Genomic DNA, 19,875 nt, shown 5'->3' with positions numbered 1-19,875 from the left:
AGTTCATACCCCAGGACTGGCAAAAAAAGAAAAAAGAAAAGAAGAGAAGGGAGTGAGTGGGCTCAGTGGGGGTGCATTAATGGACCACCTTGAAAATCGGTGATTCCTGGGGACTCTTGAGAAATACTGCCTTGTCACAGGCTGCCAGATCTCTAGGGGATTTTTCAGTCCCTGAAGGTGTCCTGAAGCCACTCAGATTTCTATGACTGCCTAATAGGGAAGGAAGGAAGAGGTAAGGCTGTACCTAGAATTTAGGTAACAACAGCTGAGCTGAAATGGCAGAGAGATTATTGAATTGGCAGTGGGATCCTAAGTCATTGCCACAAGCCTTTTTTTCTTTATATTTTAGGTTATAGCAGTTCAGTGTAGTCATATGTTATAGTCACTTTGAAAAAAATTAGCTTACACATTTAGTGTGCCTAGGATAGATATAAATGTATAGCCCACAGTTGGTGCTTCTGCTCCAGACAAGGGAAACATAAAGAACTCCCTTACCAGCCTTCTCAGCTTGCTCCTGCTGCCTTTTTCTTTGCATTTTTTGCAGTTTCCTCCGAAACACCTCTTGCTGTTGCCGGGCTCTCTCCTGCGCCGCTTGCAACTGGAGCCATTGCTTTCTCTCCTCTTCCTGTTGCTGCTTCTGTTCTTCTTCCAGTCTCTGTTTCTGCAGTCTGAGAAAGAGAGGCAGGGAAATGACAAAAAAGCACTAAACAAGGCAACAGTGTCACTTTAGATCTTGGAGGAGTGCATTTGTAGCCTCAAGGCCCCAGCCAGCATCCAGCTGCTCACTATGAGCTCAGTTTTTCCAATGGAAGCCAAGATTGAAACCGGGAGGCAAGAGCAAAGAATCTGAACCATAAGCTTAAGAATTCTAGTACACAGCTCTCCTCAAGTTCTCAGAGCTTCACTTTCCATAACAAAATAGAATTTGAAACTCCCCCCTCTATGATTAGTGTTGATTAGAGTTCAGGAAAGGACCTAATGGAATGCAGAGCTATGGCGGAACTTCCAAGTATGTTTGCTGTACTGAACCTCAAAGCCTTTCCCAAAGGACACATCTACATCTATCTGGAGTATCTCTGTAGTCTAGACTTGGTCTTATCTCTCTCTGGTCTTGGCTGTTGGTAGATAATCCTGGAAAACTTGAATCTTAGCTCCTGGAGGGAAATCTGTCACTAGCATTTTCTAACCTGCTTAACAAACTTACCGGATCTGTTCTGCACGTCTCTGCTGCTCCAGCTCCAGCTCCTCCTTCATCTTCTCTGCTCTCTCCATTTGCTCCTGCTGCAACTTTCTTACCTCTTCTTGCTCCCTTCTCTTCCTCTCCACTTCCAGTCGCCTCATCTCGGCCCTCTCTGCTCGAAGCCTGTCCCTGGAAGCCTTTTCCTGCTCCTTCTTAGCGAGAAGGGCCTAAGAGACCACAAGGTTTTTAGTGGGAGCTGTAACACAATCTTGTCTAATCCTAAAGAGGAAATCTTGGGGTTGGGAATGTAGTGTAGTGGTAGAGAGTTTGCTTGCCTAGCATGCATGAAGCTCTGAGTTTAGCTCCTCATTGGCATGACTTTAGGGAGAGCTTGGAGAGAACTCTTCATGGGACTCTTACCCGCCCAGAGTGGAAATTTGAAGCGTTTAAAGCTTTGTAATAGCAGCAACGTACTGTGGAGTTGACAATGTTAAGAAACTGATGATCTAGCAGACATGACGTACCCTCTGATTAAAATTTTCATCAGTTGTATAAAATTCTATAATCTAGCTAGTGTAATGGGTCTGCAGACAATAAAGGAAAAAGCTTCCTAAAATCTCTTCTAGAAAACTCTGTACTATTGAATAAGTAGTCAGTACTTTAAAATAGTAACAAAAGCTTTGAATTTGAAGTTTAGTTGTCAGTTAAACCGCTCAATAGCTGTGCAATATCTAATAACTGAATTTTAACTCAAAGCTTTAATCTCTAGGTTTGTAAGCTAAAGCTTGTTACAGTAGAATAACAAATATGGTTTTAAAAATTGAATGAGATTTAGCTGCATTTACTAAATGTAGCTATAATTTACAAGATTTTAACCATAGCTCTGTGTGTGTGTGTATGTGTGTGTCTGTGTTTATTGTGTTTAAATATACTTTTTGGGTACAAGCTCCAAATACAGTTCAGTTCCTGCATCCCCCTGGGTTGTGTCAGTCTTCTTTAGAAATGGTTTGTCAACATAGTATTCTGGTTAAGTGCAGAGAATTTCAAGGGTGCTTTCCCTTATAATTGCTTCCTTCTCTGCTTCCCCTTAAGTCTCTACATTAACCCTAGAACAAAGCAACTTTTACATAAAACACAAAAAACCTTTTTCTTTTTTTGCTGCTCCTGGGCCTTGAACTCTGGGCTTGGTTGCTATCCCTAAGCTCCTTTTTGCTTAAGGCTAGCACTCTACCAACCACTGTTTGAGCTACCAAGCTACTTCTGTCTTTTTCTGTGATTAATTGGAAATAAGAGTCTCACATACTTTTCTGCCTAGCCTGGCTTTGAACTGAGATCCTCAGATCCTAGTCTCCTGGGCAGCTAGGATTGTAGGCATGAGCCACCAGTGCCCAGCACATAAAACACTTTCTAAAACAGATGTATGTACATGAACTGCAAGCAGATTTCAAAACGGGACATGTTCACAGCCTTTGGGAGGCCAAGAGATGAGCTCTAGGCCAAGTCAAGATTATGTGCTTGTTTCTGATGGCTATTGTGTACTAGGTCCACCCCTGTGTGATGAGACCTGCACCTGGCAAAGGTGGTTGTGGTGCCTACCTCAGTTCTTTAGGAGGGGTTGATACTGCCCATTAGTTTTGTATCTAGCAGAATGCCTCATTTCAGAGGCGTAATTCCTCTACCTCTTTTTCTTTAAGCTTAGCTGGCTTCTATGTAGGGTCTGCAGCCATCAAAATAGAGCAAATACGACAATTATACAGTGGGGCTCTTTTAGGACTATAGCCTAATTATAGACATTTCTGTTAATTGAGAACCAAACTCCCCAGTGTTACCTCTACCTTTACCTTTGTTAGATCTTCAGGGCTTTTCTCTTCTTTATATTCCATGTTGTCAGTGACAGTCACTGGCTGAGTGGGTGAGGATCTTTTGTCTATAGAAACTTGTGTCTCCTGGACATCATACTGTGGAGAAAACCAAGGGTCTGCCTCAGTAACGGAGTATGAACGGACGAAGCCTCTCTCAGAGGTGCCCCCAGCTTCTCCAAGTGGTTCTCCACATCCATTCAGCTCTGCTGATAGGGCTCCATTCTTTTCCTTCTGTGTCCTTTGCTTTCTGGTTTTAGGTTTTTTTACTTTGGTAACTGTATCTGATTTCTTGTCAGCCTTGGAGTCCTTTGGTTTTTCTGGGGAAAAATAGTTGGGGACAGAGATATCAATGAATTAGGAAATGGGAGCTCTCCTCATCCTTTCAGTCACTTTTCAACTTTATCACCCATTGGAAGAAAATGCCGATTCCCAATCCCTAAACCCGAGTCTATTGTGACAGCATTTTGAGAGTGGTACTCAGATTATCCATTGAGACACTATTCCTATTTGAATCAACTATCATTCAGCAGTATTGTTATTCAAAAAGTATTTCCGGGTTTGGGGATATAATTTATGGGAGAGCACATGCTTCATAGCATGTGGGAGGTCCTGGGTTCAATCCTGTCCTGACCTCTAGTGGGGAGGGACACCTAAACACATCTGGAAAGCCCTGCCCTGACCATCTGACTTAAACTTAAGGTTGCAGCTCTGATGAGGTTTACTACTCTCCATACTTCCTCAGTTCTTCCCCCTACCCCCAGTCCTGGGTCTTGAACTCAGGGCCTGAGCACTGTTCTTGGGCTTTCTCAAGGCTAAAGCTCTACCATTTGAGCCATAGCACCACTTCTTGTCTTTTCTATGTATGTGGTACCAAGGAATCAAACCCAGGTCTTTGTGCTTGCTAGACAAGCACTTTATCACTAAGCCAAACTCCAGGCCCCCCTCAGTTCTTTTTTGTTGTTGTTGTTGATCATGGGGTCTGGGTGCTGTCCCTGAGCTCTTCAGCTCAAGGCTACTGCCTTACCCCTTGAGCCACAGCAGCACTTCCAGTTTTCTGGTGGTTAATTGGAGATAGGAGTCTCAGGGATTTTAGCGCTTGGGCTGGCTTTGAACCTCAATCCTCAAATCTCAGCATCCTGAGTAGTTAGGATTACAGGTGTGAGCCACTGAGCCTGACTCCTCAGTTCTTTTTTCAGGGTCATAAAAATGTGAACTTAGTGAGAATAGATGCCTAGGAGGTATATCCTATGTTGTCCTTCCAGCTGCATTTGGTTTGTTTAGAGAGTTTTCTGAATCTTTTTTTTTTTTTTTTTTTTTTTTTTTGCCAGTCCTGGGCTTGAGCTCAGGGCCTGAGCACTGTCCTTGGACTTTCTCAAGGCTAGAGCTCTACCACTTGAGCCTCAGCACCACTTCAGGCTTTTTGCTATGTATGTGGGGTACCAAGGAATCGAACCCGGGTCTTTGTGCATGCTAGGCAAACACTCTACCACTCGGCCAAACTCCCAGCCCCAAGTTTTCTGAATCTTGTGCACAGACAGACAAGGAGGGGTGTAAAGTTTTTTTTTTTTTTTTTTTTTTTTGCCAGTCCTGTGGCTTGAGCTCAGGGCCTGAGCACTGTCCTTGGTCTTTCTCAAGGCTAGAACTCTACCACTTGAGCCTCAGCTTTACTTCCCAGTTTTTCTGTTTACGTGGTACTGAGGAATGGAAGCCATGCATGCTAGGCAAGCACTTTACCATTAAATCACATTCCTGGCCTCTTTTCCTAGCTTTGTGAGGAAGCAAATATGTGTAAGATCCAGAGAATTTTTCACCTTAGCTCTGATAAACAGAAAAAAGTAACTATACATTCTGTATCATCCCTTTTCATAAGGGTGAAGGCAGGAAATGAACAAGTTTGTGAGCACTGCAATACGAACTTCAGCCATGAAGTAGTAGATCTGGAAGGGCCTCTGTGACTAGTTCAGATATATCCTGTAATGATTCCCCCAAACTGTGTCTTGACCACCCACATTTTTTTCCCTCATAATTGTGTCAACACAAAGATGAGATCACTGATGTCTCTATCGTCTCTGTGTCTCCAAACAATATGTCCTCACTGAACCTGAGCATATCCTCCAATTAGAACTGAGCTCACTACTCAGTACTCCAACTGTGGTTTGTAGGCTAAATATCCCCTATCTAAAATGGGTCACAGTTGGGTCTGACTTTGAAATGTTTGCATATGCATAATGAGTTATTTGGGAGATGGAATCCAAGGTCCAGGAAATTGGTTTATGCTTCCTATATCCCTGATACAGATAAATTTATACAGAGTTTTCATAACCTAAAGGTAAATTTATACAGAGTTTTCAGTGTGCCTGAATTTTGATGAACTTAACAAGAGTTCAGGTGTGGAATCCACTGTGGTATCTTTTTTTTTTTTTAATCAGTCATGGGGCTTGAACTCTGGACCTGGGGGCTGTCCCTGAGCTCTTCCACTCAAGGCTATTGCTCTACCAGAGTGAGCCACAGCACTACTTTCGGTTTTCTGGTGGTTAATTGGAGATAAAAGTCTCACAGACTCTTGTGCCTGGCAATTGTGGTATCTTTGTGCTGTTCAAAAAGTTTCCAGTTTGGGCATGGTGGCTCACGCCTGTAATCCTAGCTACTCAGGAGGCTGAGATCTGAGGATTGAGGTTCAAAGCCAGCCCGGGCACAAAAGGACCTGAGACTCTTATCTCCAATTAACTACAGTAGGGTTTGGCTCAAGGGTAGGTCAGTAGCCTTGAGCTGAAAAGCTCAGGACAGCACCCAGGCTGAGTTCAAGCCCTGTGACCTACCAAAAAAAAAAAAAAATTCAGGAACTGGGTGTTTGGCCTAGTGGTAGACTGCTTGCCTAGCATGTATGAAAACCCAGTTTGATTCTTTGGTACCACATACATAGAAAAGCTGGAAGTGGTGCTGTGGCTCAAGTGGCAGAGCGCTTGCACTGAGTGAATTCAAGGTCCAGGACTGGCAAAAAAAAAAAAAAAGTTTCAGATTAGGGGACATTGTGGGTTTTGAATGTGCATGTTAGTGATCTCAATCTGTAGTTATAAGTTCATGAAGGCTGAAGACAGTGTGACAGGGAATCAGTCTTTTCCTATTGACTGAATGCATGTCTTTGTTACCTGTTTAACATATGCCAGTTGTTCGTGCTTTCTCAGCTCAGCTGCTTTGTGAACAGAATAGTGGCACCCTTTTCCCAAGGGCTTCATGAGATCACACATTCAGACCTCCTAATGCAGTGGCTATATAGTTTTGGACCCCCAAACCTAGGTCTCCTCCATCCCTGCCTAGTAAGACATTGCATGAAGTGAACTGTAACACTGCCTTAGCTTGGTGGTTAAGGAGACTAGACAGACAGCTTGTCCACCAGGATGTGTGTTAATTCTCTATACTGCCTCCTGGCCCTTACAGGAACCTTCTGAGTGGTTCTTTGAAAACACTTTCTCTCCCTTTCTCCCCCCACCCCCTCTCTCACCTTCACCCTCTCTCATTTTTTTGCTCTCATTCACTTTGGCAGTGCTGGGGTTGGAACTCAGGGTCTTGCCTTTGCTAGGTAGGTGTTTTACCATTGGGCCATGCCTTCAATCCTTTGTTGGTTGTGGGGCTTGAAGTCATGGCCTGAGCATTGTCCCTTGGGCATTTGTGCCCAAGGCTAGTACTCTACCACTTTGAGGCACAGCCTCATGGTCTCACAGACTTTCTTGCCTGGGCTCACTTGGAACCAAGATCCTCAGATCTTAACCTGCTGCATAGCTATGATTAGAGTTGTAAACCACCACCACCTAGCTCTTTTTTTTTTTTAATATGAAATTTTGCTTTTTGCCTAGGCCAGCCTGGACTGCAGTCCTCCTGTTTGTACTCCTATTCTCAGGTAGCTGGAATAACAGGTATGAACCACCATGCCCAGCTTGAAAGCATTCTTACCCACAGACACCTTTGCTGCCCTGGAGACCTTTCCTTCTATTTCTCTGTTGGATCCTTTGGTCTTCTCTCTCTTGATTCTTTTTGTCCCCTTGGCCTTGTTGATCAACTCTTTCTTCTAAAGATGGGCAATTAAGGAAAAGGAGCTATGACACATGTAAGGAAAAAACTGTTAAACAAGGTGACTTAGAATGGGATGTGTGTGTAGTATATGGATGAAGCTGAAGAGTGAGTCTCAGAGAAACTGGTGGTTGGAAATAGGAAGTAATATATCATATAGGAGAAAAGAGAAGAAAATACACGGACAATTCCCTTTTTGATGCTAATGAACAGACTACAGAGCTAGATCAAAGTGAAGCAGTTTTTACCTTTGATAGATTGCTCCAACTATTTTCTATCAAAACCAGCTTTATTCTCTTCTGCATCATTGTTATCATTTAGGAAATTTCAGGTAGGTGACCACAGCTATAACTGTCTTCACCTTTCCTCAGAGGCTGTGACATTACGGCTATTCCTCCTAAGAGTGGGGCCATGGGCAACCGTTCGGTACTTGAGTAGAAATTGAAAGTGGCCTCTGTCCTGTAGGAAGATTCAGCTCAATGCTGAGGTGCAGGGCTTGGAGAGCAGTTGTGGACTTGCACAACTACTTGTCCCTTTATCAGGTGCTCTGGTAGAGTGAGCAACCTATACACCGATACACAGTAACCCAGACAGGATCAAGCCACTGTGTGCACTTACAGGACTGATGGCACCTGGTGCCTGCTGGGTAGACAATCGTGGTGCAGTCTTCCCTTCTTTTACTCTTGGAAGAAGAAATGTGTCCACAGTGCCCAACTTCTTTGGTGACTTAAGCCCAGGTCCTGGCAGTCCTCTGTGTATATGGTGTCCACCATTGTCACTGCCCCTTTAAAAACAGCAAAGCAAGAAGACCTCATCTAAGAGCAAAGTGTAGGGGGAGGGAAGAGAGACAGTGACCAGATGTCAACTGAGCATCTGTTATCTGCTGAGCTTGAGTTTGACAAAGGAGGGAGGGAAGTCATTTGTCTCTTTGTAGCTATGTACTTTTATGCCTTTAGTTGATTGAAATGAGACTTTATTATTGAAATTTTTTTCCATCAAAGCCAAGCACCAGAGGCTCACACCTGTAATCCTAGCTACTCAGGTGGCTGAGATCTGAGGATTGTAGTTGAAAGCCAACCAGGGCAGGGAAAGTCAAAGAAACTTTTATCTCCAATTAATCACCAAAAAAGCCAGAAGTAGAGCTATGGCTCAAGTAGTAAAGTGCTAGCCTTGAGTCAAAAGAAGCTCAAGGGTAACATGTAGGCCCTGAGTTTGAATTCCAAGATGCACATGCATGAATGCACGCACACACACACACATACACACATTTTCTTCATCAAATTTTAATTTTCAATCTGAGTTGAAGGAGACTTAGAAAGTAGTTACTTATAAAGTTATTTAGAAAGTATCTGTTCATTCTCATTCTTTTTTCTTCTGAGTTTCCTTCTTCCCTTTCTTCTTCCCTCTCTATCGACACCACAGGGGTTTGAACTCAGAGCTTTGAACTCACTCAGCTTGCTTGCTCAGCATACCCCAGCCATGGCTTTTTTTTTTTTTTTTGGTAGGTTATGAGGCTTGAACTTGGGGCCTGGGTGTTGTCCTGAGCACTTTTTAGCTCAAGGCTAGTTCTACCACTTTGAGCCACAGTTCCACTTAGTTTTTGAGTGGTTAGTTGGAGATAAGAGTCTCACAGGGACTTTTGTGCCTAAGCTGGCTTCAAACTGCAATCTTCAGATCTCAGCCTCCTTAGTACGAGGATTACAGGTGTGAGCCGCCAGTGCCCAACTTTTCTGATTATTTTTGAGATGGAATCTCAGACTTTTTTTTTTTTTTGCCAGTCTTGGGCTTCAGCTCAGGGCCTGGGCACTGTCCTTGGACACTTTTTGCTCAAGGCTAGAGCTCTGCCACTTGAGCCTCAGCACCATTTCCGGCTTTTTTCTATGTATGTGGTACTGGGGAATTGAACCCAGGTCTTCGTGCTTGCTAGGCAAGCACTCTACCACTAGGTCAAACTCCTGGCCCTAGGAATCTCAGACTTTTTAATTTTTTTTTCTCCCTAGGTTATCTTTGAACTTTGATCCTCTAGGACTCAGCTTCTTGAATAGCTAAGATGATAGCCATGAGCCACCAATGCCTGGCCTGTTCTTCTTTTTCTTTTTGCCAGTCCTGGGTCTTGAACTCAGGGCCTGGGCACTGTCCTTGGACACTTTTTGCTCAAGGCTAGTGCTCTGCCACTTGAACCACAGTGCCACTTCTGGCTTTTCTGTGTATGTGGTATCAGGGAATTAAACTTAGGGCTTTGTGTATGCAACACAAGCACTCTACAGCTAGGCCATGCTCCCAGCCCTTGCTCTTTCTTTTGAAACAGAGTTTCTGTTTGTCTGAATCCAACTCTGGCTCCAACTCCCACCATCCTCCTGACTCTGCCTCTCAAATGGTGGTGAATATAATTCACTATGAAAATGGTGCTGGGGCCTGGTGTAGCTCACGCCTGTAATCCTAGCTCCTCAGGAGGCTGAGATCTGAGGACTGAGGTTCAAAGCCAGCCGGGACACAAAAGGACCTGAGACTCTTATCTCCAATTAATCACTAGAAAATGGGAAGTGGCGGGGAAGTGGCTCTGTGGCTCAAGGAGTAGGGCCGTAGCCTTGAGCTGAAGAGCTGAGGGACAACACCCAGGCCCAGGGGTAGAAGAGCTCAGAGACAGAGCTCAGGCCTGAGTTCAAGCCCCATGACCAAGAGAGAGAGAGAGGGGGGGGGGGAGAGAGAGAGAGAGAGAGAGAGAGAGAGAGAGAGAGAGAGAGAGAGAGAGAGAGAGAGAGAGAGAGAGAGAGAGAATGGTACAGAGCCCATACATGTGTCTAGTGTTCTTTGAACATATGCCCTAGTTTTATTCTTGGTCTGATTTGGCCATTTGTGGATCATGTGCTGTGGTGGTTTTGTACACTGTAGAGTTGTCACTGGCTTGTTCCCAGTGGGTAGAGAAGGTCTAATAGCAGCAGTGTTGTTTGCCTGTGTTGTACTAGGGCATTTTCAGGGCATTTTCTCTTCTTAGCTAAACCAGGATATTTATTGTGCTATGCTAGCACAGGGCCTTGCTGTAGAAATTTGAGAAATATATCTTGAATTAGGTAAATGGAATTTCCTGTAAATATATGAGTCTTTAAATCATTCAGTGTCACTCTATAAACCCAGAAGTCCCCTTTAGAATTTAGTGCTAAGAAAACCTTTTCCTTGAGGAGTAGGTATGCTGTAAATAATACCATGGACCTAGGTCATATCATCCTTCTCTCTCATTTATATTTCGAAATTTCTGTATTAAACTTTAAATTTGAGGCCTGGGAATGTGGCTTAGTGGTAGAGTGCTTGCCTAGCATGCATGAAGCCTTGTGTTCAATCCATCATTGTCTTCTTTTTTTGTTGTTTGTTATTCATGGAATTGAACGCTGGGCCTGGGCACTGTCCCTGAGCTCTTCAGCTACTGCCCTACCTCTTAAGCCACAGCGCCACTTTCGGTTTTCTGGCAGGTAATTGGAGATAAGAGTCTCATGGTCTTTAGTGCCCATGCTGTCTTTGAACCGAGATCTCAGATCTCAGCCTCCTGGGTAGCTAGGATTTCAGGTATGAGCCACTGTGCCCAGCTCTTGGGTTCAATTCTTTAGTACCACATAAACAGAAAAAGCCTCAAGTGGCACTTTGGCTCCAGTGGTAGAGTGCTAGTGTTGAGCAATAGAAACTCAGGGACACTGCCCAAGACTGGCAAAATAAATAAATAAATAAATAAATTTGATCACAGTAACAATAATGAATGTTATAGAGTGTTTGTTAATCCTCCAGATTAAAAAAAAAATTCTTCAGCTATTTTATCTCTCTCTCTTTCTCTTTTTTTTTTTTTTGCCAGTCTTGGTCTTAGACTCAGGGCCTAAGCACTGTCCTTGGGTTTTTCTCAAGCCTAGAGTGCAAATACTTGAGCCACAGCAACATTTCTGGCTTTTTTCTATGTATGAGTTACCGAGGAATCGAACCTGGGTCTTCATGCATGCTAGGCAAGCACTCTTACCACTAGGCCAAACTCCCAGCTTATTTTATCTTTTTTTTTTTTTTTTCCAGTCCTGGGCTTGAGCTTAGGGCCTGAGCACTGTCCTTGGACTTTCTCAAGGCTAGAGCTCTACCACTTGAGCCTCAGCACCACTTCCGGCTTTTTTCTATGTATGTGGTACCAAGGAATCAAACCCAGGTCTTTGTGCATGCTAGGCAAGCACTCTACCACTAGGGCAAACTCCCGGCCCCTATTTTATCATTTTTAATGGCAGGTTCAGATATGTAGCAGGAAAAGATAAGTATAAGAATGTAAAAATAGAGGAGCCAGGAGTTTGGCCTAGTGGGAGCTTGCCTAGCAAGCATGAAGACTTGGGTTTGATTCCTCACTACCACATATATAGAAGAAAGCTGTAAGTGGTGCTAAGGCTCAAGAGGTAGAGCTCTAGCCTTGAGCAAGTCCAAGGACAGTGCTCAGGCCCTGAGCTCAAGCCCAGGACTGGCAAAAAAAAAAAAGAAAGAATGTAAAAATAGAATTTCTTCAGTCATCTAAATACTTTTCTCTGTTTCTTGCTGGTAAACCCAAACATTTTTGACCCAAGAGTGGGTGGAGCTGCCATGGCCAGCAAGAAGGGCTCTGCTTAATGACCAGAATTGCCTGGCCGAACTGCTGGTCCAAGAGCTGACAGCAAGCACACAGGGAGTATGCAGGAGGTGCTCAGTATATGTCACACTCGTACTGGTATTACTATGATCCTATGCTTTCACCCAGAGCTTTATCCAGCATCTCTGTAGATTTCACCTACACAGACAAATGGAAAAGGCTGCTTCCATGGCAGCTTTTAGATTCATTCTTTACCCATCCAACCAAACTGTGGGCTTCCTCAGGAATCTGATTCTTTTTTCTTTTTGCCAGTCCTGGGGCTTGAACTCAGATCCTGAGAACTGTCCCTGAGCTTCTTTTGCTCAAGGCTAGCACTTTCCCAATTAAGCCGCAGTGCCACTTCCAGCCTTTTCTGTGTATGTAGTACCTAGGAATCAAATCAAGGGTTTTGTGCATGCAAGGCAAGCACTTTACCACTAGGCCACACTCCTGTCCACTCTGATTCTTTTAATTTCACTATGAGCCAAGAACACTCAGAAGAACAAAACAGACACCAAATTAATTGAAAGTCAAGAAAAATGCAGACAAGGGCTGAGAGTTTGGCCTAGTGGTAGAGTGCTTGCCTAGTATGCATGAAGACGCCTTGGTACCACATACATAGAAAAAAGCTGGAAGTGATTCTGAGGCTCAAGTGGTAGAGCTCTAGCCTTGATAAAGTCCAAGGAAAATGCTCAGGCACTGAGCTCAAGCCCAGCACTGGCAAAAAAAAAAAAAAAAGAAAAAGAAAAAAAGGAAAAAAAAAAAGAAAAATGCAGACAAATCCATGATGTGACCATAATTTAATTTGAACACTTACCTGTTTTTCGTGGTGTTTGACTCAGGGGTCTGGATGGGCTCACCCTGGGAAGCACTAAGAGGGCCAAAGGTCACATTCTGTCCTGGGTCTGTGGAAACAGAGCATCAGTAGCAAAGCACATAGGCAGTTGTCCTGGGGAAATTTCAACATGCTGAAGTGTCTTGTTTATCAGGTAGGTAGTCAACAGTACACAAGAGATACTTTACCTAGGAAGTAAGAAAATGCTGCAAAGGGGCTAGGAATGTAGCTTAGTGGTAAAGTGCTTGTCTGGCATACAAGTGGCACTGTGGCTCAGATGGTAGAGTATTAGCCTTGAGCACAGACAGGATCAGTGACAGTGCCCACGCCCTGAGTTCAAGCCCCAGGTCCAGAAAAAAAAAAAGAGAAAAGAAAAAGATAATGCTGCAAAAGTCAGGGCTGGCATACACATCTGACATTAACATTATTATTAAAACATCATAGTTACTTGACAGTAAGAATCAAAACTCAGAAAATGATTCTAGACTTTGATGAAGACTCTCAGCCCTAGGAACTTACCATATGGAAATAATTCAAAATAATAAAGAAAAAACTTTTTTTAAAATTTTAAGTTAGTTTATACATTGTTTATAATGAAAACTTAGAGCTTAACAAAAAAGATTTGGGAAGTAACTTATGATGTATTACTTTGACATTAAAAACTATGCTTAAAGACAAAATAGATTATAGAAAAGTACATTAGAACTCTGGGCCAGGAGTTTGGCCTAGTGGTTAAAGTGCTTGCCTAGCATGCACGAAGACCCGGGTTCAATTCCTTGGTACCACATACATAGAAAAAAGCCAGAAGTGGTGCTGAGGCTCAAGTGGTAGAGCTCTAACCTTGAGAAAATCCAAGGACAGTGCTCAGGCCCTGAGCTCAAGCCCAGGACTGGCAAAAAAAAAGGCAGAAAAGTACATTAGAACTCAATTAAGTCTATGGCTAAAGATTGGAAGAAAAGGGGGCTGGGAGGGTGGCCTAGTGGTAGAATGCATGCATGAAGACCAGGGTTTGATTTCTTGGTACCACATACATAGAAAAAGCTGGAAGTGATACTGTGGCTCAAGTGGTAGAGCTCTAGCTTTTTTTTTTTTTTTTTTTTTTTTGGTCCTGGGGCTTGAATTCTGAGCTTGGGCATTGTCCCTGAGCTCTTGAGCTCAAGGCTTACCACCCTACCCCTGGAGCCACAGTGCCATTTCTGGTTTTCTGGTAGTTAATTGGAGATAAGAGTATCATGGACTGTGGTGCCTGGGCTGGCTCTGGATTGCAAACCTCAGATCTCAGCCTCCTAAGATTATAGGCATGAGTCATTGCACTCAGCTAAGAGCTCTAGCCTTGAGATAGCCCAAGGACAGTGCTCAGACCCTGAATTCAAGCCCCAGGACTGGCAAAAAAAAAAAAAAGTTAAAAGAGAAGCTGGGTTCTGGGGGTTAATGCCCCTAAACCCAGATATGAAGATTGTGGTTTGAAGCCAGCCCAGGCAAGGTCTATGAGACTCTCATTTCATCTCAGAAAAAGCTGAAAGTGGTGTTGTGGTTTAAGTGATAGGTGTTAATCTTGAGCAAAAGAAGCTCAAGAACAGGACCCAGGGTCTTGAGTGAAAGCCCCGGAATCAGCACTCCAAAAAAAAAAAGTTGGTTTGTGATCTTGTGATGTGGTTAATTCTTGTCTAGCATGGGTTTGAACCTAGGTACTGCAAACATAAAACTCAAATGTCATCCTATGAGAGCTTATGCATGTCACATAGCAACTGTAATACTAGTTTAATCCACTTTTCAGTGTTCAATCAGTTTTATCCCTCCTCCCCCCATGTCCAGCACTTCTTGGCAAGTTGGCAAAGGTTCCCTTTTGCCATTCCCAAACATTTAGGGGGGCATTCACTCCAGCATTTGGAAGGGGAACAAGATTGATGATGCACAATGGGGTTAAGAAAGCCTAAAGTCTGTTTAGGGCTATACGTGGGAGTTTATTTTACTTTAGGTAATATGTAACATTAACAGAGAAGAGGATCTGATTAGGTATTTCCATGAAAAGAAGAATTCTGGTCAGGTTTCCTTTCTTTTTCTGTTAATATCAGCCTCCTGAGCAGCAAGGATTACATTCCTGGCCTGGGTTTCTTTTTCTTTCTTTTTTTTTTTTTTGTCGGTCCATGGAGCTTGAACTCTGGGTACTGTCCCTGAGCTCTTCAGCTCAAGTAATCCACCTTTTGAGCCATAGCACCATTTTTGGTCTTCTAGTGGTTAATTGGAGATGAGTCTCATAGACTTTCATGCCTGGGCTGGCTTTGAACTGTGATCCTCAAATCTCAGCCTCCTGAGTAGCTAGGTTTGCAGATTTGAGCCATGTGCATTTGGCTAGGTTTCTCACTTGAACATTTCCCACTCAGAGGGAAAAAAAAAATAAAACAAAACTTGAAGGCTTTCATTTCTTTTCACAATTACTTCATCCTTGAGTGTGAGGCAAATAGGAGCAGCAGGGGGAGCCTTAGTATTAAGCAATAGCTGAAATTCTACATTAATGCAATTTCACCATTTTGATTAGGATTGAGGATATACACTAGAACAGTGTTATTTCTTTTAGTCAAACAACCTGCTCTTAAACAGAAATTTGAATTACAATTTATGGCTTCTAAGTGCTTTAAAAATACAAAAAAAAATGAAGCATATAAGAAAATACTGTATAATTGTTACTAATGGATTTCCTATTTAGCTTTATAAGATTGAACAATTTGCCACATTTGATTTATATTTCTTTTCCCTCCCTTCCTTCCTTCCTTCCTTCCTTCCTTCCTTCCTTCCTTCCTTCCTTCCTTCCTTCCTTCCTTCCTCCCTTCCTTCGTTCCTTCCTTTCTATCTATCTTTTCCAATCCTGGGCTTGAACTCAGGGCCTGGGCACTGTCCTTGGGCTTTCTTAAGGCTAGTTCTCTACTACTTGTGCACAGCACCACTTCGGACTTTTTTTTTTAATGTATGTGATACTGAGGAATAGAACCCAGAGCTTTACGTATGCTAGGCAGGCACTCTACCACTAGGCCATACTCCCAGCCCCCTCAAATTTCTTTTTCTAAGGAAATAAACGTTTAGGATAAATTGTAGGACTTCGGTCATCTCACATAATACTATGACTTGTACTTTCCTAAGTTTACTTGCTAGAAACCTAATTCCTATTGCAGTGTGGCCAGGTGAAGCCTAATGTTATATAAGGGTTGTGAGAGTAGTTTACTCTGCCCTTATGCATATAAGAATCCAAAATTTGTTCTGTTTTCTAAGCAGTAAAAAGACACACATCAGATGCCACCACCTTGACCTTAGACTTTCCAGACTTTAGAACTATGAGAGAACAAATTTCTGTTCTTGTAGAACAAGACACACAAGGCTGGGCATGTGGCCTAGTGGTAGAGTGCTTGCCTAGCATTCATAAAGTCCTGAATTCGATGTCTCAGTATCACATGCACAGAAAAAGCTGGAAGTGGTGCTTTGGCTCATGTGGGAGAGCATTAGCCTTAAGCAAAAAAGTATCCGTGGACAGTACCCGGGCCCTGAGGCAAGCCCCTGGACTGGCAAAAAAAAAAAAAAAAAAAAAAAAGACACATACAATCTCACTTCCCTTACTCCCTCTGTAGAGTTTTTGTTTGTTTGTTTGTTTGTTTTTAAATCAGTCTTCAGCTGGGTGTGGTAGTTTACACATGTAATCCTAGCTACTCAGAGTCTGAGGATCATGGTTCAAAGCCAGCCTGTGCACTAAAGTCTTTGAGACTCTTATTTCCAGTTATCTACCAGAAAACCAGAAGTGGCGCTGTGCCCAAAGGGTAAGGTAGAAGCCTTGAGCTGCAGAGCTCAGGGACAACATTCAGGGCCAGAGTTCAAGTACTACAATCGATTAAAAAAAGAAAAATCAGTCTTCATACATATTTTTATATATTTATCAAATTCAAATGTACTATAAGGTGCATTAGTATATTTTGTATTGCTTATAACAGAGTATGTGAGCCTGGGAGACTTACAAAGGAAAGAGGTCTATTTTATTATCTAATTCTAGAAATCTAAGCCTAGGGGCCGGGAGTTTGGCCTAGTGGTTAAAGTGCTTGCCTAGCATGCATGAAGACCTGGGTTCGATTCCTCGGTACCACATACATAGAAAAAAGCCGGAAGTGGTGCTGAGGCTCAAGTGGTAGAGCTCTAGCCTTGAGAAAGTCCAAGGACAGTGCTCAGGCCCTGAGCTCAAGCCCAGGACTGGCAAAAAAAAAAAAAAAAAAGAAATCTAAGCCTATTGTGTTGACAAGCTCAGCTGGGAAGCGCCTCATAACAGAAAAGCAAGCAGGCACTTGTGGGAGAGAGGGCAGGATCATATGCCAAGAGAGGAAGCCAGCTATAATCATGATAACTAGCTCACTTTTTGAGGGAACTTTCTGAATCCTCTTATGAAAGTTTGATCCTCATGCTCTCATTTCTTTTTATTCTGCATGCCTTTCTTCCTTCCTTTTTTTCTTTCTTCTTTTCTTTGCCCTTCATCTTTCCTGTTTAGTGCCAGTCCTGGGGCTTGAACTTAGGACCTGAGTGCTGTCCCTGACCTTTCGTGTGCAAGAATACTACTCTACCTTTTGAGCCACAGCTCTCCTTCTGGCTGTTTGTTTTGTTTTGTTTTTAGTTTATTAGAGATAAGAGTCTTGCAGACTTTCCTGCTCAGGCTAGCTTCAAACTGCATTCCTCAGATTACAGCCTCCTGAGTAGCTAGTAGTAAAAGGAGTGAGCCACTAGCACCTGGCATTATGTCTTTTTATTTTATTATTTTTGCCTGCTATGTAGCCTCTGCTAGCCTCTAACTAATAATTTGCCAGTCTTCTAGCTGGTGAGACTTTTTTTTTCATGTTTAAATAACAAATACACATTTTATTTAAAAATGCACATGCAGATTTCAAGACAAAAAAGAAACGAGAGTATGCATCCTCTGAAATATGATATTTCATTCAGTCACACAACATGGTAATTAGTCCAGTCCATTGGAGTCAGAGCAGAGCTCAGCTTTGCATTGATGTATATTTTACCTGATGAATGTAGCACAATTGATTCATGGCTTGATAGTGCCTCAGATATATAAAGGATCTATTGCTTTAAGTGTTTGAGACACTTGACCAAAAGCTAGCTAGTGAGACTTTTTTTTTTTTTTTTTTTTTTGCCAGTCCTGGGCTTGAGCTCAGGGCCTGAGCACTGTCCTTGGATTTTTCTCAAGGCTAGAACCCTATCACTTGAGCCTCACACCACTTCTGGCTTTTTCTAAGTATGTGGTACCAAGGAATCGAACCCGGGTCTTCGTGCATGCTAGGCAAGCACTCTACCACTAGGCCAAACTCCTGGCCTAGTGAGACTTTTTAAATTGGAATTGCATTGAATTTATAGATTAAGCATGATTGTGATCTTTATGATAGTGAATTTTCATTCTATAACATCATAGAGCGTTATATAGAATACTACCTTTATCCAGGTTTACTTTAATGAAATTATGTTATGTTTTAAAATTATCTTTGTGTAGCTGGGCATGGTGGCTCATGCCTGTAATCCTAGCAACTCAGGAGGTTAAGATCTGAGAATTACCGTTCAAAGCCAGCCTGGGCACTAAAAAGTCCATGACTCTTATATCCTCATAATCACCAGAAAACTAGAAGTGCACTGTGGCTCAATGGGTAGGTATAACCTTGAGCTGAAGAGCTCAGTGACAACGCCTGGGCCCAATCAACAACAACAAAAAAAACCCAAAACACCTTTGTGTCTAGACATCAATGGCTCACACCTATAATCCTATCTACTCAGGAGGCTGAAATCCAGGGTTAACAGTTTGATGCCAACCCAGGCAGGAAAGTCTGAAACTTATCTACAATTAACCACCTGGAACTGGAAGTAGTGCTGTGGCTCAAAGTGGTAGAGTTCTAGCCCTGAGTGAAAAAGCTCAGGGGCAGCACCCAGGCCCTGGGTTCAAGCTCTACGACCAATAACAATGAAAATTACCTTTGTGATGTTACTATGGTTTTGAACTTAGGGCTTTGTGCTCAAGTGCTCTACTACTTAAGCCGCCCTCACAGGCCTTTTTGTTTTCATATATTCTTCAGATAGGGTCTCACTTTTGGCCCGGGGTGGCCTTAGACCATGAGCCTCCTACCTTCACCTCCTGCATAGCTGGGATTACAGGTATGAGCCATGCTGCCTGGCCCCAAATTACATTTCCATATATTTAAGCCCACAACTCTGTAATGATACTTTATGTTTATGTATTTATTTTTATTTTTTTGCCAGTCTTGGGCTTAAACTCAGGGCCTGAGCACTGTCCTTGGGCTCTCTCAAGGCTAGAGCTCTAGTACTTGAGCCACAGTACCACCTCTGGCTTTTTCTATGTAGGTGGTACCGAGGAATTGAACCTGGGTCTTTGTACATGCTAGGCAAACACTCTACAACTAGGCCAAACTCCTGGCCCTGTAATGATACTTTAAAAGAGAACTAGGTCGATTTAGGAAGGTGCTGGGGAGCCAATAATTATGAAAACTGGATTGGTATACACAGAGAAATAACTGAGTGTTTTCTTGCCTTTCTATATAAACTGTACCACAGGATAATTAAATTGTCCAGGAGGAAAATTCCTTGGAGGAAACTCTTCCTTTGTTGGGAAGCTCAGTTTGTAAGTGAAGAGATATAGCTTTGAGGAATGAACATTGTGTGTCCCAATGGGGACACAACATCCCCACTCCCCACCTCCTGGCCAAGTGGAACACGAAACCCTGCTTTTGATCACACTCTACCACTGAGCCCCAGCTTGAATTCTCTCCTCCAATCTCTAGGTATGAGTTATGTAAGCAGATTTTCAAATGTTAGGCCATCTTTGAAGTCCTGTGATAAATTCCACTCAGTCATGACTTTTTTTTGGGGGTGGGGGGTTATGGGGCTTGAACTCAGCCAGAGTGCTGTCCCTGAGCTCTTCAGATCAAGGCTACCACCCTACCCTTGAGTCACAGCCCCACTTCCCATTTTCTGGAGGATAATTAGAGATAAAAGTCTCAGCTTCCCCGGGCTGGCTTTGAACCTTGATCCTCAGATCTCAGCCTCCTGAGTAGCTAGGATTACAGGTATGAGCCATTGTGTCTGGCTCATGATTTTTTTTTTTTTTAAGTAGAAACTTAAGGATTTGATGAGCTACCACAAACACAGAAAAAGCTGGAAGTGGTTCTGTGGCTCATGAGGTAGAGTGCTAGCCTTGAGAAAGCCCAAGGACAGTGCTCAGGCCCTGAGTTCAAGCTTCAGGACTGGCAAAAATATTCAGAATCAA

At 43.0% G+C, this 19,875-nt stretch overlaps 1 protein-coding gene across 1 annotated transcript in view; it reads right to left on the bottom strand.

Moving 5' to 3' along the window:
• Positions 1–19,875, bottom strand: part of Kiaa2012 (KIAA2012 ortholog) — a 104,051-nt gene that overhangs the window by 1,968 nt on the left and 82,208 nt on the right. The window contains exons 15-20 of the mRNA XM_090354609.1: positions 12,549–12,636; positions 7,729–7,894; positions 6,994–7,108; positions 3,022–3,359; positions 1,205–1,407; positions 496–668 (exon numbers count right to left, since the gene is read on the bottom strand). Of these exons, the coding sequence (XP_090210735.1) occupies positions 496–668; positions 1,205–1,407; positions 3,022–3,359; positions 6,994–7,108; positions 7,729–7,894; positions 12,549–12,636 (1,083 nt within the window). The remainder of the gene's footprint in view (positions 1–495; positions 669–1,204; positions 1,408–3,021; positions 3,360–6,993; positions 7,109–7,728; positions 7,895–12,548; positions 12,637–19,875) is intronic.

Source organism: Megascapheus bottae, chromosome 21, assembly GCF_031878675.1.
Source record: "Megascapheus bottae isolate mThoBot1 chromosome 21, mThoBot2.hap1, whole genome shotgun sequence".
NCBI classification, from domain to species: domain Eukaryota; kingdom Metazoa; phylum Chordata; class Mammalia; order Rodentia; family Geomyidae; genus Megascapheus; species Megascapheus bottae.
The sequence above is the reverse complement of the archived record's forward strand: the minus strand, read 5'-3'. Positions and strand labels throughout refer to the sequence as shown.